At 48.3% G+C, this 26,170-nt stretch overlaps 1 protein-coding gene and 1 long non-coding RNA gene across 2 annotated transcripts in view; both read right to left on the bottom strand.

Annotated features, from left to right (window-relative positions):
- LOC106733043 (uncharacterized) overlaps window positions 1–26,170 on the bottom strand; it is a 150,754-nt gene that overhangs the window by 97,432 nt on the left and 27,152 nt on the right. The window lies entirely within an intron of this gene.
- Window positions 6,869–9,022, bottom strand: LOC142827422 (uncharacterized). Its single transcript, XM_075923067.1, has 3 exons — window positions 7,482–9,022; window positions 6,931–7,066; window positions 6,869–6,899 (listed from the first exon to the last, which is right to left on the bottom strand). The coding sequence occupies exons 1-3, from the start codon at window positions 8,167–8,169 to the stop codon at window positions 6,869–6,871; spliced, it is 855 nt and encodes a 284-aa protein (XP_075779182.1). The 5' UTR covers window positions 8,170–9,022.

Here is a 26,170-nt window from a genome sequence, read left to right as displayed (position 1 = left end):
TTTAGACAGAGAACAACAAAAGCACAAGCACTTGAGTGATTCACAATCCTAAAAAAAAAGTCCTTGTTTTTTAGTCTGGGACCAGACAATAGAGTCTAGTATCTCACCCACTTTCCTGTGAGCCAGGCCCTTATAAACGCCCCCTTATCTTTTAATGTCCATATTTATCTCATCTTCTTCTCCCCCGTGTGTTCTCTCATTTGCTTTCATCACTTGCCCTGGTGCTCTCTGTCCCTTCTATTCTCTCTCACCTCTCTCCCCATTCCCTACCTCCCCTTCTTTGATCTGCCTTTGCATTCCAATGTCCTTTCCTCATCTGTCTCCCCGCATCTTCATCAGCTCCATCTTTAGCAGACTGTAATAATTTTAAAACTTCTGTGATGCCTCTGGTCCCTTCATCTCTCAAACTGTATGTTGTGACTAGACCCTGCCAGCAAGTCTGCATCTTGCCAGCTGATCACAGGAACCACACATGCTTCTAGTCCTCCCAGTGGCTGAGCTGATTTAGTGGAGCAGAGAAGCCAGTAGATGTAACCCTAGCAAAATCTAGTATGAGATTTAAACATAAATGCGGTTGGGGAGTGGGGGGACTGATAAAGGCACAGTACTAAAGTCTAGTGGAGATACATACCAGGAGATGGAAGTATAGCCAGTAGAAAGACTATAAAAACAAATGACAAAATCTCAAAATAAACATGAGTGGTGGGGATTTCCCAAGAAAGAGAATTTGCAAATTGTACTTGTAATTCAAACTACTCACAGGTAGGGGAAGGAAGGGGAATGCTAGTGGTGTTAATTCATTTGACACATTATACTCCCAAAGAAACTACCTCTCTCAAGCATCGCGCTCTGCTCAGTTACATTGAAACGAGATATCGTGGAACATAACAGACCACAACCAAAATCCTTTCCCTTTCAGAAAAAAATGCATCAACAGAATCTCATGTGGATACAAGAAGCATTTGCACACGGAACAAATATTTACCATCACTCTGAATAGCTGCTACACTGCACTGTATTCTTTTTGGCAAGCTAGAGCGGGACAAATGTTCTCGGAAATAGATAAATAGAATTCTACCCTCACAAACTACTGACAAACATTGCAGGCCACTGAACCTTGGGTCCTCGTTGCTTCTCAGAGAGCAGGAGGCCTACACGGGTGGGGGCTAAACATAGAATTGGCTTCTCAAGTGTCCTGAGAGGACAAAGAGCTACAGTGTGATATAAATAATAGTTATTAATAACTAGCATGTATACCTAAATACAGCAAAACCTGCAATAAGGACCACTTCCAAGAGACATTCCCCTCTACTGACCAACCACTTTTAAAGAGCACCCAAGATTTCCATTGCAACTTGTTTAACCTTTAATTAAATAGCACATCTACTAAACAACTATATTTTGCTGACCTCTTAAGCTAGGTTTCACTAGAGTATATAAAGGCACGTATTATACGCTGCTCTGCTCCATTACATTCCGAGTAAACTTTTTTGTACAAGTACTACTGGTGGCAAATACAGGTTATATAACTGTGCCATAACCACTTCATAACAGCAAGAACCAGGATTTCCTGGTATGTCAAAAATGGGAACTGCAACTGCTACCTATGACAAGGGGGTGGGGCTGCCAAGGGGTGTAACAGTTCTGGGTCATGTCCGTGCACCTTGACAACTTGCCAGGCTATAATAAAAGAGACCTGTAGGGAGCAACAGATGTCAGAGTTGTTAATTTTCCTCCTTGCCTCAGCTGCTTGAAACTGCCTCAACTGGATAAATGCCCGCCTAGTTCCTTCTTTGGCTAGTCACCCAAGCATGAACAACATGAGCAGCTGCCAGCTCCACTGGAAAATGTGCAGGTCTAAAGATCACCTGTGAGTGTGCAGCGTCTGAATGAGCCATTCTGCACGTCTCCTTCACAGAGCTGTGCTGCTAACTTACGTTTGAAAATGATGACAGGAACTGCTGCTTTTACAGAAAACAACAGCTGACTGCAGTGCAAGCTCTCCAAATGCCGAGAATAAGAAAGCTCAAGAGAGGCTTTTTCCTCCACAATATCACATTTACCGTAGGGGGGCTGTTCCGGCTTGGATAGCATAACAGATCATCCTCAACCTGAACCTTAACCCATTTTTTAGAACCCAACTATACTAAATTCCCTGCCAGTTTCCAGTTTCTCTCCACAACTAAAAACTGACGTGTCAAAACACACCAGGTAAGGCATTCTTGGGTCGTTCGCCATTGAGACTTGGCCAAATTCAGAGGTGGTGCATCAGGTGGTGTCAGGGAAACCAACAGCTTCTCCAACCCCCTGGCAAGGTGTGTGGAGGACAGTCAGCTCTGCAGCCCCAGAAGGGGCGGGGCCTCAGGCAGAAGGGGCAGGGTCTTGAGTGAAAGGGGTGGGGCCAATGCCAGAGCAGTAAGCTCACCTCACCTCCTAGAGCATGCCACTGGCCCCCTCCCACCTCTCAGAACCATGCAGAATGTGCAGAGTGGCGCTCTGGTGGTGATTAATAGGGCCTGGGGCTTCAGCCACTGTTGATGCCGTGGTAGCAGCAGTGGCAGCAGGGAGCCCTGGGTCCCTTTGAATCATCGTCTCCTGGGGCAACTGTGCCTTTCCTTCTCCCCCTCCCATCAGCAGGCCTGGGTTGTGTCAACAAGACTCTCTTAAATTAACTTAAATTAAACAGTCAAATTTAGACCTACTGAATCTCATTGTACTTAAGCATAACTTTAATTTACATCTACTTATGACTCTTTGGCATATCAATTCCACAACTCTTAGAATCCCTTAAGCATTCTCAAAGTGGGTGAAGTAGGCCCAGGGCAGTCAAAGTATTAAGGAGTCTCATGGATCATCTACACTTTGAACACGGTAGCATGTCAGTGAAGATGATACCTAACCTAAGCCCTAAGGGAGGGCTTCTCCTGTCAGCATAGGAAATCATCTCCCCTATAGGTGGTAGCTAGAGCAACAGGATAATTCTCCCATCAACCTATCACTGTCCACACTGGGGGGGGGGGGGGTAGGTCAGTTTAACTGCGTCAATCAAGGATGTGGATTTTTCACACTCTTTGAAGTTCTATCAACCTAAATGACTAGTATGGGCTAGACCTCTGACTTTGGCACTGTAAGCAGAATTACCACATGTTTCATGAGGAAGCCTGTTTTTCTGAGATTTACAGGCCAGCTATGCACACTTAAGAAGTCTGGATGGCCTGTAAAGCATCCCTGCTTTTAACTGCTTATCCAAACTGAACATGAACTCTAAATCTTTTGAGGCTGCCCCATCCCTAGTCATGACCCAGCTGGCTTATGATTTCATGCAAAGAAAACTGATAAACTCACTTTGCTAGAACTGTGGTTTACTAGAGTTTGGCGCTCTCCAGGTTGCCATAGCAAATCTGAACTGTATGTTCTCCCACTTCCCTCCCCCTCGCTTCTCCACCCTGTCGTCCTGTCCCGAGGTATTCACAAATGCATCTGGCCCAAGTCACACTTTCTGAGCCTTTAAAAGAATGTCAGATTTGCAGGCTGTTTATTCATGTGTCATTAATTCCAGGGAAAAGAGCAGCATCCGTGTCATTATCACATTAATTAGTTTCACTGAATTGTCTGCATTAATACAGCAAGGCTCATGGCAATGTCTGATGCTGGAATGTTTTCTGAGCTGGGAGTGGTGAGTCCAGAAGCTTGTTTAACAAAGGCAGGAAAGACCATGTACTCACACCAAGTGATTCAGCTAATTTATTTTTAAATGCTGTATCAACACGAAAGCCAGAGGGGTGCAAATCAATGTATCCCTGCATCCCAGCACTACTGTCTCCCTCTCAACTGTCTATTTAAATGACTCAGAGAGCCTGTTTAATCAGATCCAGTTCCTGCCATCTGTAGCGGCTGATGTATTATAGGGACTGGGTATTCTGTACTAAGCATAATAGAAATCCATTTGGATAACTGTACTTTGTTCAGTACAGTACCCCCTTGCCATCATTTACAGCAGGCAAGGGTGATGTTTTAGGGATTCCCTCCACCCCTATCCTCCCCCACCCCATCCCCCAGATGTAATGATTCATGGAGACAAATTAGTGTGCTCCATAGACCCTCTGTTTCTCTCAGCTACTAATCACAATCTTTGGGCCATAGGAGCATGCCTAACATTCCAGACGAGCACTCTCCCAGAAATCTCCTGCTCCCTCCGAACCTCTGCTCTGCTACTACCTTTGCTCATGGATACTCCGTGCAGAGTGGGGCAGAAAAGGGAAGGAAATGTAGAACTTCTAGGGTGTGTCTAGACTGCAGGCTTCTTTCGAAAGAGCCTCTTTCGAAAGCATCTTTCGAAAGAGGCTCTTTCGAAAGAGCGCGTCTAGACTACAATGCGCGGATCGAAAGATCGATCCGCTATTTCGAAAAAGAGCGTCCAGACTGCCGGACGCTCTTTCGAAATTGAAAGCCACCCGGAACTGCTTCTGCCAGGGCATGGGGGCAGCATTTCCTTCCGGGTGCTGCCTGCCTGCCCTTTGCAGAGACGCGTGGTGAGAGGGACACTCCTGAACACCCGTTGCTCTGCTCCTGCAGCTGCCTTTGCTGTCCCTTGAGGAATTTTGCAAGGCATTGCAGTGCTGCTTTGGAGTGCTCAGCTTCCTGGGACACCCCAGCAGCTTTTTTCTTTTGAGGTTTTTCTGCTTGCAGACCCTTATTTGTGGCATGGAGCCAGAGCTGCCCCTGGGCAGGCGAGGGCCCCACACCACCATACTGCAGCTGTTGCTGCATCTTCGTGAGACAATCATGAGGCTCCTTCCCGAGCTGGACCCAGACCAGAGGGACGAGGGGTTCCCCCGTCCGGCAGCCACACTGCCCTTGCCTCCGAACTTTTTCGTGGACAGGCGTGTTTGGAGGTTTGACACCAGCTCTGAATGGTGGGACCGGCTCGTGATGGAGATCTGGGATGACCAAGACTGGCTACGGAACTTCCGCATGAGAAAGACCACTTTCCAGGAGCTCTGTACCTGGCTCGCCCCTGCTCTGCAACGGCAAGACACCCACCTGCGGCCCGCCATCCCCCTGGAAAAGAGGGTCGCCATTGCCCTCTGGAAGCTGGCAACCCCCGACAGCTACCGCTCCGTGGGACACCAATTTGGCGTGGGGAGATCTACTGTCGGGGCCGTCTTGATGGAGGTAAGTCATTGTCTGGGGACAGTCACAGTTTGGGGTGGGGGGAAGGGAGACTGTCAGGAAGGGCCAAGTGGAGTGGGAGTGGGAGTGGGAGGGAGCTCCTCCACTCACCCTGAATTGGGGGGCGGGGGGGGGGGTTCTGAGGAGGGGATTCCCGGGCTGTTTGTTTGAGAGGGAAGGTGGGCGGTGGGTTCTCCTCCTAAGACATAAGGCACCCCTTCTAACACTTTGTTGTCTGTCTCGTTCTGCAGGTGGTAAGGGCCATCAATTCGGAGCTGCTCAACAGGCTCATCTGTCTACCGGATCTGGACAGCGTCATGGCCGGCTTTGCTGCCCTCGGCTTCCCCAATTGCGGAGGAGCTTTCGATGGGACACACATTGCCATCCGTGCACCGCCCCATCGAGCAGCCCAATTCATAAACAGAAAGGGCTACTTTTCTATGGTCCTCCAGGCCCTGGTCGACCATCGTGGACAGTTTTCGGACATTTGTGTTGGGTGGTCAGGGCGGGCACACGATGCCCGCATCTTCAGGAACTCGTACCTGTACCGGAGGCTTCAGGCAGGAACTTTTTTCCCCCATCGCCAGTTTGCGGTTGGGGATGTGCACATGCCGGTGTGCATAGTGGCTGATGCCGCCTATCCCCTGATGCCATGGCTGATGAAGCCCTACACCGGCCAGGTGGATGCGAGCAAGGAGCAGTTTAATGCTCGCCTTAACCGGGCTCGCAACCAGGTGGAATGTGCGTTTGGCCGTTTAAAGGGCAGATTCCGGTGCTTGCTCACACGCCTCGACATGGGGGAGACCAACATCCCCGAGGTGGTGGCCGCGTGTTGCGTCCTCCATAACCTCGTGGAGAGGAAAGGGGAGGCCTTCCTACCAGGGTGGGGGAGAGCTGCTGATGCCCAGGAGAGGCTCTTTGCCCAGCCCCGGACAGCTGCCATCCGCCAGGCTCACCGGTCTGCAGTTGGCATCCGGGAGGCCCTCCGGGACCAATTCTCCAGTGGAGGCCACTGAGTGCACTGAGGGGCTTCTGCCTGGGGACTGGGCCCTGGCCCCCAATAGAAGCTTCACTGCACAACCCATCTCCTGACCCAGTTTGGACACATCACTTACACCAGGGTGTGTTTCAAAATAAAATGTTCTCTTTACTTATTTATAATTTTGTACATATAATCCAACAATGTGGCAAAATAACAAAAATTTTCTTCATTTTTGTTGTTGCCAAACTATATACAATAAACAAACAGTGCCTTTAACCCTTTGTTTGTGCTTTAACTGGGGTGATGGGGGTGATTGAAACCTGGAGGGGGGAAGGGGCCTGGAAACCTGGAGGGGGGAAGGGGATCAGGTTGAACGGGGCTTGGCAGATTTCCCTTTCCTGGCTGGGCCTCGTGTTTGGGGTGCTCCCCGGCTACGGGATCGGGTGATGCACCTGTCGGTTGGCTGGCTGCTGGGGGGCTCTTGGGACGTGGAAGCCTGGGGGAGAGGAGGGCCAGGGGGAGAGAGGGGCTGGGGAGCTGGGGGGGCTGGGGGAAAGGGAGGTCCAAGGGGGGAAAGGGCTGCTGTTGTGGAAGGGGGGTTTGGTGGGGTGGGGTCATGGGGTGCTGGAGGAGCAGGACCAGGCACAGCAGCAGGCAAGCCGCTGACCTCCCTCAGGGTGGCGTACAGCACCGTGCGCTGCAGGACCAGCTCATTCATGAGCCGATCACGCCACCTCTCCTCTGCCTCCGCCCTCTGGAGCAGGATGGTGTTCTGCTGCTGCACAGCCTCGACGTGCTGCCGGAGGATGTCGGCGTAGACACGCCTGTGTCTGCGGCTCCCATGTCTCCGAGGTGGAGATGGAGATGGAGGTGGGGCTGGGGTGCTGCGGCCCTCTTCCACGGCTGGTCCGGCTGTGGAGGAAAAGAAGAAGACACAATCAGTCCTATAAACTGGACTCTGTAGCACTTACAATACTAACAGGATGGTTTATTAGGGGATGAGCTTTCCAGGGCCAGACCCACTTCCTCAGATCAGAGTAACACGGCTACATTACTATCACAATCAGTCCTGTGTGCAACAGCTGCCCAAAAGGGCATGCCCTCTCCCTTGAGACAGGGGAAGCAGACATTCTGAAGGTCACACTGTGTGTGTGTGTGTGTGTGTGTGTGTGTGTGTGTGTGTGTGTGTGTGTGTGTGTGTGTGTGTGAGAGACCTGGGCATCAGCATGAGCATGACAGGTTTCCCTTGTGCATCGCCCACTGTGCACCCACCCACCTACCTTCCCCTCCCCCCCCCCCGGGTGTGACACAAACTCACTGTACTCACCTGCTGCTTCCTCTCCCGTGCCAGATGACGCCTGGGAGGCCTCAGAGGTCTGGGTGACTGGCTCCAGGGTGAGGGTCGCCGTCTCCTCGGTGTCCTCCTCCTCTGGGCCCATGTCCCCGTCTCCAGACTGCTGTAGCTCCCGCTCTGGAGCATCCACCACCGGGTCTGCCAGTCCGGACTGCACGAACCGCCGTGGTGTGTGTGCTTCTGCACTGCCACCCAGGATCTGGTCCAGCTCGGGGTAGTAGGGGCAGTAGTGGGGGGCTGCCCCAGAACGGGAGCTCTCCTCCCTGGCTTTGGCGTAGCCCTGCCGCAGCTCTTTTACCTTTGAGCGCACCTGGTCCTGGGTGCGGGGGTAGTGGCCCTTCTGGGCCAGGGCTTCAGCCATGCGGCCATAAATGTCGGCATTTCGCCGCCGGCTTTTGAGGGCCTGTAAGGCCTCCTCCTCTCCCCACAGCTCCAGCAGGCTCTTTATCTCTGTGCCGGACCAGGATGGTGCCCGGCGCTTGGAGCCCTTGGCTGGGTCCCCAGAAGGCTCGGAGGAAGGGCCAGGACGCTCTTGGGGCTGTGACATGCTGCAGCAAGGTCGCCGTGTGCTCTGGCTCCTTGTCTGCAACAAGTGGCTGTGAGGGTGCGCCTGTCCCTTTAAGGAATGGCTGCAGCCAGGAACCACAGACGTGCAACCCATGGCCCAGATTGTCCACCAGGGCTTGTTCCTGGAGGCCAATAATTTCGAAAGAAAGGGCTCCCCCCGTCCAGACTCACGTTCTTTCGACGGATCTCCCTCGAAAAAGGCGTTCTTCCTCGTGAAACGAGGTTTACCGCCGTCGAAAGAAAAGCCGCGTTCTTTCGATTTAATTTCGAAAGAACGCGGCTTGAGTCTGGACGCAGGGGAAGTTCTTTCGAAAAAAGGCTACTTTTTTCGAAAGAACCCCTGAGTGTGGACACGGCCCTAGAGAGTCCACAACCAAATGCAAATGTCTGATCAAAGTCTCTGATCAGTTTGGTCAATGGTCCCCATACACACAAAGATGCTGTAACATAATTCCAGGTTCGGTAGTGCTGGGAGTTTTGAATATTAACAAACTATATTGTCAGCTCATGTATTCTTGTGTTCACCAAGACTGATCTGTCAAAGATGTGCCTTTAAGCACTTTCAGTGTGCCCCCTCACCAGTCTCCAACCAAGATGTACTTTACAGGTCTTTATGACACTATCCCTGTTGCACTTAGGAATATACACAAGTTAACTTGTACACACTGTTGGTCTCAGGATATTAGAGCAACAAGATGGGTGCAGTAAAAGATAATACTTCACCCACCTGGTCTCTCTCATATTCTGGGACCATGCATGCAACAGTGGAAGTTATCTGATTTTGAAACTCCGCAATATGAAGGAAAAAAAAGCAAAGCTTAACAGCAACATCTACTTCCTGATCAAATGCAAGAAACAAAACATCCCCAGAGGTCACACCATCTATAATCCTCTAACCACCACGTATTACTCCCAATACGGTGAACAACTCTGCAGAAGGACTTCAGAAAAACCACTTACTGCACCTCACGTACTCCAGAAGAGGGACCGCTTCAGACAAGAAATCATCACATGCTCCCATGCACTGGAAGAAAAATAATAAAATGGCCAGAGCTGAAGAAGAGCTCTGCGTAAGCTTGAAAACTTGTCCCTCTCACTGCCAGAAGCTGGTCCAACAAAATATATTATTGGACCTATTTCTGTTGGTGAGTGAGATAAGTTCTTGAGCTTACTTGGAACTCTTCTTACATCAAACCTGAGAAAGAGCTCTATGTAACTCAAAGCTTGTCTCTCTTACCAACAGAAGTTGGTCCAACAAAAGATATTACATCATCCCACTTTGTCTCTCTAATAACTTTTTTAAATAATAACTGGCTTGCAATCATGTCTGTCTATAGAAAAGACATTTCTTGCATACGAAAGCTCTTTGTGATTTGCACAACCACTGTGCTGTTCTTTTATATCAACAATACATCAAATCAGTCTCCCATGTACCTACACCAAAAGTTTTATCTATCAACACTAAAGCCTGAGCAATACAATGGCATAAAGCCAGCTAGACTTTAACATCGCTGCTTCAAAATCACATAAGGACATTCCAGAGCTGCAACTGTAAATAATTACTGCCTTATCAGCATAAGATCAGAACTGGGTTACAGGGAAAAGGAGAGTACAGTTGCTCAATCCAGCCAAATTGGAGGCGTGTCTGGGACCAAAGGAGTGCTGCATGCAACTGAGAAAGGTACATTTTCTTTTCCTCTTTGAGGAAGCATGATTGATGAGGGGAGCTGACTGATTTGGGCCGGGCTTCTAATGGCGAGGATGATTGGGGACTGGTGCTCCTGGGGATCAGATTGGATCAAATACCCACTGGTGACCTGACACCCTAAGGCTCTTTCCACAGATCATTTCAAAATCTGTAGCCCCAGATACATGGCTAACAACTACCTGCAGTTGTAGGAGAAGATCTGTACTGGCCTTGAGGTACAAATAGCCATGCAGTGCTTGTGAAATATTTTCCTGGTAGCAACCCTGTGATGTATTTTCAGCATGCTGCATGGGTCATTGTTGCCTAATACCCTTAATGAGAAGAATAGGAGCACCTTGCAACCGGAGTCAAACATCAGCGTCAGTACTTGGAAAGCACAGAGACTATTCTCCAGTCCAGAGAGTCAGACACAGACAATAATAAAATACACTTTAAAAAAAGAGTAGACATCAAAGTAGGCAACCAAGGACCCAGAAACGAATGGATTTCACGCTTAGTTAATTGCTTGGATTAATTAAATGGAAGGAGCTGCAGGCATGTTGGTAGCAAACTGCTCCCCAGCACTGATGGAAGCTCAACAATAAGTGAAAAATGTCACATGAATCTGATTTGGTGGCTTTCGCCATACACTTCCTTCCCTATCTCAGACTCAAATCCTGAAGGTAAATATCTGGATTTCATTTCTGTGGCTCTTTATGGCGTGCTCGAACCCTTCAGTAACCGACATGTTTGTGCCTGTTGCCGTCCTACTGCTTTTGTTTCCCTTTGGGGGAGGTAGAGAGGAAGAAGAGAAGTTGTTGGGTTTGCATTTCACAACTCTCCACGTGAGCCACTTTTCTGCACACATGCCATGGTTCAGAGTCTCCCTCAAGTCACAATATCAGGAACCGAGAGAGGGAGTGTTTACACAGTTCATTATCCTCTTTGCAGTTGCTATAGCAACTACAAGGGGTCAGCTTATAGAAGGGGAGGAAGTTCACTTCAGGGGAGTTCAGCTTTCCAACTACAGCATCAAGCATGGCTGAAAAACAAAAGGCCAGGCTCTGGGAGGAAACACATTTTTAAAAGTTTCCTATGTGTAAAACTACCCAAGCTGTCTAAATCACCAGGAGATGCCACATTCCTTTCACTGTGGCCAGAGAGATGCTCTGGTATTGCTGCTGTAGAGCTACATTTTCAACAGTCCTTCTCACTCAGATGCCTGCAAAACATTTTAGAGTAGCACATTAACCAACAACTTCAGCACCACATTTCCATAAAGACTTGTAAATGTGCACCCCAGTTTGGTTGGCACAGGTGTTTGTGGCAGCAGAGCAGAACCTAGATGCTCAAAACCTATTTGCAGCTATAAATGATGTCATTTATGGATGCAAATTGTACTGGCCCCAATGTTCTCTCTAGTGGAGTTCTGTGGCACGAATGCATCTGACGAAGTGGGTCTTTGCCCACAAAAGCTTATGCTCCAACACTTCGGTTAGTCTATAAGGTGCCACAGGACTCCTCGCCACTTTTGCAGATTCAGACTAACACGGCTACCCCTCTGATACTCTAGTGGAGTTGTGTCAGTAAAAAATGTAGCCCTTCCTGTTCAGAGGTGGGGGTATTTATTGAAGGGCATCTTTTTAAAAGAAGACACACAACAGCATGAACACATTTGCAAACATAGCGATAACAGCATGACCAAAAATGTATGTATTTTAATTGCTTTGAAAATTATAGACCCCAGGCCTGCAATTCACCACATCTGCATGGAGCCCCCCGAAAGCAATGTCAACCACAGTCCTCCCACATGATGTCAAATTGTAGGACTAGATACCTAATTAGGTGCCCAAGCTGCCACCAATCCTGCACAACAACGTGCACAAAGGTAGGTAAGATAGGATGGAGTCTAGCTGCATCTGTAACCCCTACCCTCCCACTGTCTTGGTGCCCCAGCCACTCTGTGACACTATTGCTGGACAAATGTTGAAGCTCCAAGCTGCCCACTCCTGCTCCCTTCCCCCCCAAAACGAAAAATAAACTAGCCTTGAAGTGGTATGTGAGGAACTCGATTCTGTCCCAGCTGTCCAGTGCAGCAGCATGTGTGCAGTGGGGACAGACTTCTCACAGCATTAACACTGCTCCTGAGTGGAAGGCAGAGCGGCCATCACTGATCTGTCACAGAGTGTCATGGGGTTGGAATGAGGTTAGCGCAGGGGACAGCACTGTGATGGGGAATAAATAATTCTTTGCCCTCCTCCACATGGGGAAAGTGACCACGTTCTCAAATCATTTTCAGCAACTGATCTCCACAGTGGCTCTCACAGTGGATGGACAGAGCGAGGGTCTACAAAAGGATCCTGAACCATCTGTTTGCCAAAATCCATTTAAAGGATGCCCCTCTCCTTCTCCAGCAGCTGGCCCAGCTAAGCGAGCCCACCCAGATTTTCACTGAAAAGGAAAATGGGTTCAAAGCCGGATGAATTTTCCAGCATAGCTGGGCCCCAAGCCCTCCTTTTGGCAAGGATTTCAAAGCACACACCTCAGCATTGTTCATTAACAATGGTGTCCAAGCTGTCTCACACACGCACACACATACACACACACGGCACGGAATCCCAGAGCTGGGGCTTGGCCAGGACACCAGGGTTAGCCGCCAATGTCTGCAAACTGGGGTGAACTGCAGGGAGCTAGGACTTGCTATCCGAAGGCTCATTTCTCTTTCCAGATTTGTGCAAGTGCCTCAACATCAGGGTTCAGAATGAAGGTGATGCTCCTGGGAGACTCATGTCCCACTCCGGCCTGGGGAGATGCTGTTCCCCACGTGTGTGTGAGGGGGAAAGCAAGCGGCGGGGATATCAGCACATGGAGCCAAGAGAGCTGGGCCTGTTACTGACAGTCTGATGTGTTCGAGCACAGGAGCTCAGAGCAATTTACTAAGGGGGAGCTGAGGGAATGTTATTACTAGCTCCACTTTACAGATGGAAAATCCAACGATGGAGAAGGAAGTGATTCATCCAAAGCTACACAGTGCAGAGCCAGGGATTGAGGCAAGAGTCCCAAAACCCAATCCCTACTGTCACCACTGCACAAACTGCATCTCTTGAGTCTTGCTCTCCTTGTTCTGAAGCCAACAATCTATGCAGGGACATGGGATCCCACACGGGGCTGGCTGGGCAGATCAGAATTAGTGCAGACGCTGCTGTCTCTCATATACCTCGTCACATGAATTGATGCGAGCAATGCTATGAAACCAGCTGCTCATCCCTGATTAAACCTCACCAAAGGAGAAGATGCCACAGGGCCTGGATATTATCCACTCCTGTACACAAATCAGCAGAGAAAGGGGAGCCTGGGGAAGCCAATACAGGTTCACTCAATAACCCATTGAAGTCTGAAAGGACAGGGCTATGGAGAAAGACAGGTGAGAACAGGGCTGGCCTTACCATGAAGCAAACTGAGGAGGCCGCCTCAAGTGCCAGACAGTGTGAGGGGGGCGCCACTAGGACCCAGAGCGTAGAAAATTGTGTCTGCTGCTGGTGCATATGTAGGCAGCAGAGCAATATCATGAGAGGAGTAGAACAGGAAGAAGGCAGAATTGAGACCTTGCAAAGTTTTGGCCCAAGCAAAGAGGTATGGGGGTGTCATTTGAGCTCCCTGCCTCAGGTGCCAAAATGTTGTGGGCCGGCCCTGGGTGAGACTGCAGTGAGAGAAAGAACTGACCATGGAAGGGGGAGGTGACGTGCCACCAAGAGAAAACAAGTGACTGCCACGGAGGAGGAAAAGGGATGAGAAGAGAATGCATGGAGGAGAAACTGTGAGGCACTGTCCAAAAGAGACAGAATCATAATGGAAGTGAAAAAGAAATGATGCAAGGGATCACAACAAGGAGGGTAAGAGTCAGCAAGTGATTGAACCAAGGAGGAGAATGAACTGAGGAGGAGGAGGAGGAAGGACTGTGACATAATGTGCCAAGGAGTGACCACATAGGATCACACTGAGGAGAAAATGTGAGGGAACACATTAAAGAGGGTCCACAAGGGATCTTGCCAGAGGAGGAGAAGGCAGCGCTGCTGCTCAGAGGAAAAGGGATGAGCACCACCACAGCTGAACCAAGAGGCCAGAGAGCCTTAGCAACACTTCAAATCTTCAGATCCTCTGGCTCCCAGGCAGTCTGGTTTTAGCTCTATTATGAGACTGGTCGCAGTGATCTTATGTTGATGGAAAGGACCACATCCATGCTGATTCTTTTTGGGCCTAATCCAAAGCCCGTTAAAATCAGCTGCCGTCTTTCTATTGACGCCTATAGGCATTTGAAGAGGCACTTTTAAGACATCATCTGCCTTTGATGCCAATGTTCATGAGATTGTGGTAATTCCTCACAGTCTTGCAGGGGCAGATGAGTTTGCTCTTTCCTCTCCAAGAGGACCCAGACTGCAGTGATGAATGATTGTTCCTCTATCCTGATTTCAAAGCATCATGTCAAGTGTAGAACCTTGGAGTTTTTACTCAGGCAACTTTTCCCACTATTTGTTTTATGCCAATGGGAATCATGTCTAAATAAAATTGCACAATCCATGTACACTATTATGAGGCACGTCAGCGTTAATGGAAATGTACAAACTAATATGGAAAAAGTCGAGCAATGGTTTCAGAACAGAGACAATAAATGCATAATTTGATTTAGCCACATCAGAATGGGAATTTTGCCATACTTACTTAGAAGCGTTGGAAAAATCTTTTCAACATCCCTTAGTAATAATGTATTAATCAAAACCACCTCCAAATAACCAGGCCAGGAATTGGTGACAGTTCTGAAGGCCAAGATATCTCATCCCTCAATCCACTACGCAGAGTCCATTTGGGAGAACAGGGAGCAGCAGCCAGCTCACAGTTACATGCATTCACGTCAACAGAGTACTGCAAACATGTCTCGTTTCAGTGGGACTACCCACAGTGTGTTGCCACTGCACCCAGACCCAGTCCAACCATTAGGCAGTTTGGAGCAGCTTTGCAGCTGCCAGAGCGCAATGCAGCCTGGGAAACTACAGCGGTGCTTGACGCTCGCTGCAGGGTAGGGCCCAGCCCTGCACTGACCAGCAGCAGTGGGAACCCCAGGAAGTGGAGCAACCCAGCCCCTGCCTCTTCTGCTATGCCACCTCTCAGCCGGGTCACTCCATTTCATTGTGACAGTGGGAAGCGGAGCGACCCAGCCCCAGCCCACACCAGGCAACATGACTGGCAATGGGGGAGTGGAGAAGACGGGGGAGAGTCGCTCCACTTCCCGGCACTGTGGTAAGTGCGGAGGGGCCCTAACACTTGTTCTCAGTGCCAGGTCCTCCACTAATCCCCCAGTCACATGCTCAGGGGAGGCTCTTGGGGGAAGGAATACCATGTGGCAAGAGTGGGCAGAATAGGGCAGGAACAGGTGAGGGCAGAGCAGGGGTGAGGCTTGGGGAAGAGGAATGGGGGCAGGGTGGAGGTGTGGCCTGGGCCAGAGATGGGTTGTCTCTCTGCACCCCTCTAGGGACCTGCACCCCTCCCCCCCCCCCAGGGAAGACCCTGAATGCATCCTTCTTTCAACAGGGTGGAGGCACACAAATAGTTTCCCTTTTACAGATAAAACCAGCAGTACATGGAGGTTAGACTTGAAGTAAACGCACCCAGCAGGATAGGGTTATGTACTTAAGCTATATACTACAGGGATCTCTGCTTGCCCAAGCAGGGCCTCCCCAGTGATGCTGCTAGTTTTAGCAGTGTAGTGTCCCTCTTGCCTCTGCACTGCCAGAGCCTTTCCCTGACACGTGTCACTGCACACCCCAGTGTAGACCCAGCCTGCTATTCACAGCAGTAGGTAGCTACACATACACTGTGTGCTGCCACCTATGGGGTGTGACATAGACCTAGCCTTGGGTCTGCTCCCGGGCTCCATGTGGCACTGCCGCTTTGAAGCACCGCCTCCTCTCCCCCTTGTTGCCTCTTTCTGGTAAGCATTTGCTTATCAGAGAGTTGACTAGTCATTCATATTAAGAATGTTAAAATGTGGTTAATTGACTAGTCGATGGAATTTCCATCAACTAGTCGACAGGCACTTCCGAATTCCTCATTTAAAATGTACAAGAGCCCCACCGGAAATGAATGTAGAATGTGGAACTCTGTGTACAGCCCAGGGCCAGCGGGAAGTCCTGCTAACTTTGGGTTGCATGCGGGTGCCTTCATTGAAATGCACAAGAGTTCCCAGCAGGAGCTCTAGTGCATTTCAAAGCCATGGAGCCCAGGATCAGCAGGGGACTCAGAGTCCCAGGCTGAGCCCAGGCTCCATGCTACTGCTGCATGCTGCTAGGAGCCCGGTGTCAGCTGGGAATTCCACTGTTGATCCTGGGCTCCCCACAGCGGCTTCCATGGATCAGCTGTTTGGCGGCTGTCCCTTTGAACCACGCATCTGCTCTATTCAAAGGGGCAGCTGCGCGGAGCCCAGGGTCAGCTAGGGACTCCCCATCTGATCATGGACTCCCCGGGAAATGTTGCAGGGAACCCGGGATCAACTGGGAAGTCCCCAGCTGACCCCGTGCTCCTAGAGGCATGCAGCATAGCATGGAGCCTGGGGCCCGCGGGGCACTCTTGAGTCCCCAGCTGATCCCGGGCTCTATGGCTTTGAAATGCACAAGAGTCTCCGCTGGGGACTCTTGTGCATTCGGGGACTCTTGTGCATTTCAAAGAAGGCACCAGTGTGCAGCCCTGAGTCAGCGGGACTTCCTGCTGGCCCCAGGCTATATGCGGTGTTCTGCATTCCTCCTCTGACATGTACAAGAGCCCCCATTCGGGGCTCTTGTACATGTCAAAGGAGGAATGTGAAAGTCCCTATAGACTAGTCGACTACTCAAAAAACTATCAGATAAGCAAATGCTTATTGGATAGTTGACTAGTCGACTAGTCTTTAACATCCTTAGTTCATATCTCTAACCTGTAGGACTCATTGCCACAAGATATAAATCACCCCAAGAGCCAAGTTTGATTCCAAAGCGATCGTTTGTTTAAATGGATAATGAGAACAATGACAATTACATTAAATAGCACATGACATTGCTATAAAGGATACACCCACCACAGCTTATAGAGGTTAAGAAAAAGGTCCTTATATGGGCAGGTTAATCCATAATTGTTCATTGTGTGATTCTTTGCACCTTGTTCAGAAGCATGTGATAGTGAATAGAGTCTCAGACATGCTACTGGACTGGATGAGTCACTGGTCTAATTTGGCATAGTCATTCTTATTTTCCTAGATTATGCAACAATAGGAATTTATGAACATGTTGCACAGGTCGTGATGTTTCCTTGCCTTCAGGTGAGACTGAATGCCTTATTTCCTGTTTGATTTCTGTTTTCTGTGGGGGGGGTTGCTATGGGATGATGAGTAGGGCCAGTTTTTCTACATGACTCAGCACCAACAGCTTGTGAAAGAGTTTCAAATAGGCTCCATACCCAGTGAGGCACCTAAATGCAGGCCAACAAATAGTAAGTGTTTTGCTGGTATAGCTTATTACAGCCCTTACCTTTGCCCCCTCCTTCCTCATGTGGATTAAACTACACCAGTAAAAGCACAGTTTCACCTGTATAACTGCATCTATGTTAGTGGGTTTTGCCAGCACAGCTTTGTGGGTCAAAGATCACACCTCCTCCCACCTGACTGACATAGCTAAGTTGAGGAAAGTCTATAATGCAACTCTGGCTAAATAAGTAGTCAGATTTTCAAAAAAGCTCAAAATCTGGCTAAAAGTATCACAATGAGAATTGACATGTACTCAGCTCTTGGAAAATGAAACCTTAACGACTCGTTGGGATTAGGATAAAAGCGGATCTTTAAAATACGTTAGCTAAAACATTAGTAACTAACATAATTAAAACCCTAGCGTAGACAGAGCACATTGTATTTGGGCACTTCATTGTGTTCTATGTTTATACAGCACCTAGCACAGTGGCATCCTGGTGCACAATTGACGCTCCTAGGTGCTGTGGTAGTAAACTACAATAGTATTATTTATTTAGCAATTAATAAATGCTAAACACACTACTAAGTATTAATCTTGCCCTGTCTACACTAGAGTTTTAATTAGGGATTTGAACGTGTATCCACTGCCTGGGCTCATCAATTAAATCTCATGATTACATGCAAGGCCAGACCTCCGCTGCCTCTGAACCAGAGGCAGCAGGAGGGAGAAGTGTGATCTGATTCATGTGGGAAGCCACTTGCCTCTTCCCATGCCATCTCCCATGGAGGCAGCAGTGCAAACTGGGGAGCAGGTGGGGGGCAGGCAGGGGAGAAGGTGCTCACAGGGAGCCGGCTCCCTGTGTGCACCGGCTCCTTCAGAGCTTCCCCTTCCTCCCCCATGCTGCTGCCTCAAATAGAGGCAGCAGCACGGGGGGGGGGGGGGGGGGGAAGGTGAACACTAGCTCCCCCTGCCTACTCCCATGTGTAAACATGTAACCGCTGAAAAAATTCAATGGTTAAATGTTTACAAAAATAAACAAATTTTAACATCCCTAGTTTTAATCCGTGTTGGCTCACAAGTTTTACAAACACACCTTTCCTCCTTGTCTAGACAAGTGCTTAGTGAGGGGGTTTTGTATGGACATTTTATGCTGCTTTTAATACTTTCATTGATACTAGAACCTCCCTGTCACTTGAAATAATTTGCCTTTGGCACTGATGGGACACATTCAGGCCCATCTCTTGTTTTGATATCAATTATGCAGCAGTGTACAGCTGCCTCCTGGCAAAAGCTCTTTAAAATAAAGAGCATGTATTGGTAATTACTTCATTTACTGCTTACACTTGGCTCAGTCTAAACTGTGAAACCAGATTGGTCTATTTCCCTTTCTGTTTGGAGGCACTTTCTCTTTTTGGCTCTTGTGCACTGGCACAGTACAGTTATGTTTGGATTTCCAACTCTGCTGTAACACATTTAAATAATACAATGTTTCCACTGCAGTTTTAATTTTTAAACCATTAGACAGGAACATTTATATCACATGAGGTATGGAACCTACCTCCCTTTATTAAAAAATTTAAAAATTAACTACATTTCTGCTTGTACTTCTTGACTGTGTCCTTTTAACACCACTCAACAGCTGTTAAATTGGATAATCGCCCGTTATCCTCATGTCACTAATTCAAATGCTAATTGCTCACAGTGCACCAGAGTTTATTCATCCACTCAAGGGCCACCAGGTATGCTCTGCATGAGAAGGATGCTAAAGTAATTTAGCTCTCTCCTGGGATTCTGGAAGCATTTAAAGAAATGCTTCCAGATGAATTTGGTATGAGATAGTAGATAGAAATAAAGGAAAACAAGATGGGGAAGAAGCCAGAGTGGAGCATGTTTTAATGTGCTAAACGCATTTCATTCATCATTCCAATTTTTAGACATACTGCACCAAATCCAAATCCAATGTAACTCTGATCAGCCAATGGCACTATGCCAATGATGAATTTTACCACAGATTTGTATTTATTATTTGTGTAGGGGTAGTGCTCAAAAGAAGCAATGGGGGATCAAGGTTTCAGTGACCTACGTGTGATCTTAAACCCCAAGAATACACAGTCCCTGCCTTGAGGCGCTTACAGTCTGCTTTGAAACAAGATGCATCTTCATAAGGATAAATCAACATGCTTGCTATTGAATTGTTAGCTACTTTGTGGCAGGTGCTCATGCATGCATCAGGCATGACATTTCTCCAGCTGTGCTGAGTGGGACCAAGTACCAAGTGGCCACCATGTTCCCAATGCGGCACATTTAGGATATGTCTACACTACAGCACTAATTCGAACTAACTTAATTCGAATTAGTTAATTCGAACTAAGCTAATTCGAACTAGTGCATCTAGACCTAAAAACTATTTCGAATTACCATTTTGCTAATTCGAACTAGCATGTCCACATTGAGTGGACCCTGAACCGAGGTTAAGGATGGCCGGAAGCAGTGCCGGCAGGGTATCAGATGAGGAATTAGAGCTTGGAGCTGCGGTCTCAGGCTAGCTGAGGGCTGTGCTTAAAGGGACCTGACCCCCACCCCGGACAGACAGTTCTCAGGGGTTCCCCGCTTGCAAAGCAGTCCTGGCTTGGAGTGCCCTGAGTGCCCACACTGGGCACATCACAGCACTCGGCCATCATCCCGGCTGCACTTGCTGCAGGCTGCCATCCAGGAGAGTCAATGGGGGGGCTGCAGGAGAGTTTCCACATTGAGGAGCCCGCAGAGCCACTCCAGTCCTCCTCATCGGGGGCTCGTACCCCATTCCTCCCTCACCTCCTTCCACTTACCCATTGCTAGCCCCCCTTCCTGATGTACAAAATAAAGGACACGTGTGGTCAAAAATAGAAACTCTCTTGATTGAACAAAACTGGGGGAGACTGGGAAAAGGAGGTGGGAGAGGGGAAGAGAGAGGGTGGGAGAGGGGAGAGCAACTAAAATGATCAGGAGTTTGGAACAGGTCCCATATGAAGAGAGGCTAAAGAGACTGGGACTTTTCAGCTTAGAAAAGAGGAGACTGGGGGGGGATATGGTAGAGGTATATAAAATCATGAGTGGTGTGGAGAGGGTGAATAAAAAAAAAGTTCCTCATTAGTTCCCATACTAGAAGGACTAGAGGACACCAAATGAAATGAATGGACAGCAGGTTTAAAACTAATAAGCGAAAGTTCTTCTTCACACAGCACATAGTCAACCTGTGGAACTCCTTGCCACAGGAGGCTGTGAAGGCTAGAACTATAACAGAGTTTAAAGGGAAGTTAGATACATTCATAGAGGTTGGGTCCATGGAGTACTATTAGCCATGGGGTAGGAACAGTGTTTGTGGAAGGCTGGAGATGGATGGCACGAGACAAATGGCTTGGTCATTGTCTTCGGTCCATCCCCTCCGGAGTACCTGGTGCTGGCCGCTATCGGCAGACAGGCTACTGGGCTAGATGGACCTTTGGTATGACCCAGTACGGCCATTCTTATGTTCTTATGGGGGTCTCACTGAACCAACTTGATTTTCATGCAAACCTGCTTCTGGGTTCGCATGTGGCCTTTGGTGGCCAGGCTGGCAGCTATCCTGCCCTAGATGGCTGCATTCCTGTGCCAAGTGCGGAGATCGTGGACATTGGAGGCCTCCCCCCAAACCTCGATGAGGTCCATGATCTCCACACTAGACCAAGCGGGCTCCCACCTCTTGCAGCCCCAAGCAGGCTCCTGGGAGCCACCAGCCTGGTCCTGGGAAGAGGTGAAGGGCTGGTTAGCAGCGGGTGGCTGGCTCATGCCGTGCCAGGTGCAGGGTCTGCTGGCTGGGTGCTGGCAGACTTGCAACTGGCACAAGCACTGTAGCCAGACCATGCCCCTTTAAGGGCTCCGGGGCCAGGAGGGGGGCAGAAGAGTTTCCCTGGTTTGGCCCAGAGTGGCCACCAGGGCAACCTGGGAAGGGCTAGCCTCCAACTAGTTCGAATTAAGTGGCTACACAGCCCTTAATTCGAAATACTTAATTCAAACTAGGCGTTAGTCCTCGTAGAATGAGGTTTACCTAGTTCGAATTAAGCGCTCCGCTAGTTCGATTTAAATTTGAACTAGCAGTTTGTATGTATAGCCACTATTAAAGTTAATTCGAACTAATGGCTATTAGTTCGAATTAACTTTGTAGTGTAGACATACCCTATGAGTTGTACTGGTATAATGACAGGGATAACGAAACATACCCTATCCAAAATAATGGTACCATCCCAAAATCTCTTTCCTTATAATTCTTGTTATGAGTAGCTTGTTTTCATGGTAATATGTGGATAGCTAGTTGAACCTGCTTCACATGTTGGTTCCTCACATTACATAGGTGTCACTGGAATACATGTCTAAAGCAAAAATCACAGACCATCGGGCATACTACATCCGTGGATTACATTTGCTGCCACAGCTGGCATTTCGGAACAGCCTACTCCTTCACAGGCAGCTCAAAGGGCCACGCCAGCTCCAGCCATTCCTGTGGCACTTGGCAGGGTACACAGATGCTAGCGTGGGCTAGGACAAGTCAGTATAATAACCTGAAGGGAAAGAAACAGAAGAAGAGGCGAGCAGGACAGAGAAGAGAAGAGGGAATGGTGGCCCATGTAGCATACTGTTAGTATGAATATTTTCAGTTGTGGGGCTAACACACCACATGGGGCACAGGTGGTGTGTTAATGAAATTATAGCCTCAGGCAGTGTTAATTCATGGATTTCTTTTGTTTTGCATATCATTAAAAAAGAACTCGGTTGCATGCCAAGGTGATGAAACTCCAGTCCACTCCCACCACACTGGACAGATGCACTTCGCTGGTGAGCTAAGGGAAGAGAGGTTCTCCCACAGAAATGAAGAGTAAAATTATTTTAAGAATCTCAGAGCTTTCACTGGCTACCTTCATAGTCTACCTGCAAGCTAAACATGGGGGACAGAGTGTCAACCCAGACCACTCTCCATACCAGTGGCATAAACTGTGTTTCGTGGCACACCGGTGTGCCACGAGGCAGTCAGAGGTGTGCCATGGAGAACAACAGAGTTCAAAATGGCCACCATTAAAGGGGCAGGCAGCTTTTTAGTTTCTTTTTTTTTTCTTTTTTTTTTTTTTAAATTGTTTGGTGTTCCTCAGTCTTAAAAAGTTTAAGAAACACTACTGCATACAGAAGACTTTACTCACTGTCAATTTGTCCTTCTTTCATGTGATCCTGTGGCGCTGACATGAAGATATGCACGGATGATTTTTTATTTCACTTTCTATTGTTGGTGTGACAATAAAGGAGCATAACTTCTTTAGCCTTGACCCTGCAATGAACTCCATGTCAGTGGACCCCAGAGCCCACACAAAGCACCACAGACTAGGATATGCCTGCACAGGCCTGACTGAAAGATCATGGATCACAATTTGTACGGTAGCTCGTAGTAGAAACATACAGAGCCAGACTTTCAAAAGCGCTCTGATGTAAGCAGCTCCCATTATAGACACTGGGTATGTCTACACAGCAATTAAACAACCACAGCTGGCCCAGGTCACCTGACTCAGGCTTGCATGGCTTGGGCTATAGGGCTGTAGAATGGTCGTGTAAACCTTCAGTCTCATGAGGGGAAAGGTTTCCAGAGCTCAGGCGTCAGCTGGAGCCCAAACCTCCACACCACAATTATACAGTGTCCCTGCACGAACCCCACAAACTTAAGTCAGCTGTCCTGGACCAGATGCAGGTGTTTAATGCCTTTGTAGACATACCCCTTGGGACAGACCCAGATGCAGGTGTTTAATGCCTGTGTAGACATACTCCTTGGGACAGACCATTAACATCTAAGCGCACCCAATCTACAGAGCTTTTTTGAAAGTGTATATACTTAACTTGGGTGCCTAAATAGGAGCAGAGTTATTTTGAAAGTCCATCCCACAATCCACAAGAGTGACAATATTTGTTTAAGGAAGCTGTTTGCCAGTACATTCTGTCAATCTTGGCAGTCGCTCTCTGTTTTGCCTCGCTCTTTGAAAAGTCCCCGTATTAAAGCATGGGTAACCTCAATATCGCCACCTCCCTCTTTACTTGGTTTTCTCCTAGAGCCCATTTCAGTACCTCTTCTCCACAGTGGAATTATTTAAAGGCAAAACTATTTGTTAGTTGTATATGTCTGGGTCAGAACTACAACAATGGCTGCCCGTCGCAGGGAGCCATAGCCTGTAATACCTCTAAGGCTCTGTCTGTGAGGTGGAGTGTTTTCCATATAAGGGCATGTAAATTAATAATCTTCCCCTGCTCGCTCCACCCATTGCAGTGAAAGATCAGCCAATGGGCTGACTTGTGCTCAGGCCTGTTACTCCACCCACTGCAGCAAAAACCAACCTATGGGGTGATAAGTTCACAGGCAATAAAACAGGCAGGCAGCCCCTCTCTCACTGGGGATTTGCATCGAGTGAACGCCTGGCCTGATCACCCAGACGCCTTGCACCCCCCACTCTCGAGTCTTACTGAGTGTACTCTGAGTTGGTCGACCCGAGTGGAGACAGTTTATGAGCATGTGACCGGTACTTGTGTTCCTGCTGTCTCCAGAACTGGTATAACCCCCCCCCCCCCCCCCACCATCATCCCTATCCTAATTGATTTTTTAGTTGTCCTTATTGCTTGTCAAGTGACAGTGGCTAAAAAGTTACTAAGTTAGTTTATAAATAGTTGTGGTTTAGATTTTTTACTGTTTCCTTGTATAAAGTTGTGTAAATAATCAGCCCTATGGACAATACCAGTGTTAATTCAACTGTTCCTAACCCCTGGGCAGTTATTGGGAATTATTGTGATTTAGAATAACCTCAGGGAATTGTTTTGTGTTGTCTGGTAATCTGTTTAATTTTTGTTCTGATGATTGTCTGGCGCCATCAAAATAAAATCAGTTTGTGCTTTTTGAAACTCCCAGTTGTGGTCTCATCCTTTCCGGCATCCCTTCGAACCTCATGTATTACAGGGACTGACAGTATATAATACAAAATCAGTTACCATGACAGTGGCATGGGTTACAGCCTTCTATTTTAGTTCCACTATGTCTAAAATGGTAACCTAAATCGACACCCTTCTCATTTCCTCTTTGGAAAGGAAGCACGGGAAATCCACAGGGACACGGGAGAGCCATGTGCCCCATCAAACGCCAGGGGTGGAAGGAGCAAGGGGCCGGCTAGCAGCAGAGAGAACTAGTGCGCAGCACCCACAGCAGGGATACAACCCCCCGAACTCATCAGCAGTGTCGGGGGGAGCAGAACAACATGGCCCCAGCTTGCTCTGCTCTTCTGGCTGCTGCTCAGGGGTGGGGGCAGCACTGCCCCCTAATCCCCACAGTGGGAATCGGCGAAATGAAGGTGAGAGCCGGGGAAGCAGAGTGAACTGGGGCATTTTGCTCAAATTCCCCCACCACTGCCAGAGAGTGGGGGAGTTGACCCTCATTGCTGGTGCTGGATCCCCTAGCCCAGCTAGTCTTCTCCCCCTCCCCCCGCCCCAGGCTGCATCTCCTGTGATGGGGGTGGGAGAAAGGGTCAGGTGGGGGCAGAGCAAGGGCTGGGAAGAGGAAGGGAGAGGGCAGAGGATGGGCTGAGCCTGGGGTAGAAGGAGGCGGCTGTCCCAGCCCTTCCCCAGACTGGAAGGGTGTCACGTAGCCGGTTGTCTCTCCCTCCCCCCCTCACCCCATATTCCTCCTTCACCAGTCACCCCTTAAAGGAAGTATCACAGTTAGCGCAATTATTAATGCTAGAACACTTTTTCTCTTGCAGGTCTGCAGACAAGAACCTAAGAAACATGGATTGTCTCTTTGGTGTGTTTCCCAATATCATTCCGCCCCCTCCTCCAAATGGCCAGTCTCTGAGTTCCCATGAGAGAGAGACCCCAAAACTCAGCAGGTCTACCTGCTACAGGAAGTCATCCATTCTCATCCAAAAGTTGTCATGGGAATCTGTCTGCTGGCATTTAGCTGCAGTCTTGATTTTTTATGGCAGGTGAGGGCATCTCCTACATCAAAGTGCAAGTAAAAACGCTGCCCACAACTCAGACAGATTGAGGAGCTCAGAACAGACAAAAAGTTAAGCTTATGTTTGCTGCTTTGTCTTCACATATTACACTTTGCAGTTCTCAAGGGTCTGCAAGGAGTCCAATCATATATTTAATACAGCACAGTGAGGCCGTCTCGTACTCCTTTCAGCGTCAATTGCACTCTATTCTTGAGGAACAGCAGATATCACTCTTAGTTCCTAAACAGCCAAGTTTGAAAGTGACACTTAATTGTGAGGAACTGATCACCAGTTAGGGTGAAGAAATAACAGAATTTTAAAATAGGATCTTGCAAAATCAGAAGAAAATGGTCTAGAAATAAAACAAGACTCAATCTGGAAAAGTAAGCAAACTTACATCTCTGAGTACAATCATCCAAAACACACAACAGCAATGGCAGGGAGTAAAGAGATGAACAACAAAAATGGCTAATGGGTGTTTACAGGGTGAGATTAAAACAATTAAATACTATGCCAGTTTGGTTAAGCAACTACTAGAGGAAGGAAAGACACAACAGTCTACAAATATTTGAAGGACGTACACATAAAGAGAGAACAGGATTATTTAGCATATGCAAAAAAGAGAGTAATGCACATAAAGTAAATAATAAGTACGAATTAAGGGATGACATTTTATGAGTGGAAACTCAGGCAGAAGAACAGGAAAAGCTTCCTGACAGAGATGTATTAGCATCTGAAATCATCTCCCAAGGAAAGTCCTGGAAGCCTCATCACTTGGCACATATAAGCCGGAGTGGATAAAACTGCAAGTACGAGAAGGGCCTGATCCAAAGCCAACGGAAAGCAATGGAATCTCTCCCTGTGTATATCAACACTGCGCAGCTACCC

Source organism: Pelodiscus sinensis, chromosome 2 (genome assembly GCF_049634645.1).
Source record: "Pelodiscus sinensis isolate JC-2024 chromosome 2, ASM4963464v1, whole genome shotgun sequence".
In the NCBI taxonomy this organism is placed as follows: domain Eukaryota; kingdom Metazoa; phylum Chordata; order Testudines; family Trionychidae; genus Pelodiscus; species Pelodiscus sinensis.
Note: the sequence above shows the minus strand (reverse complement) of the source record. Positions and strands in the feature narration are given on the sequence as shown.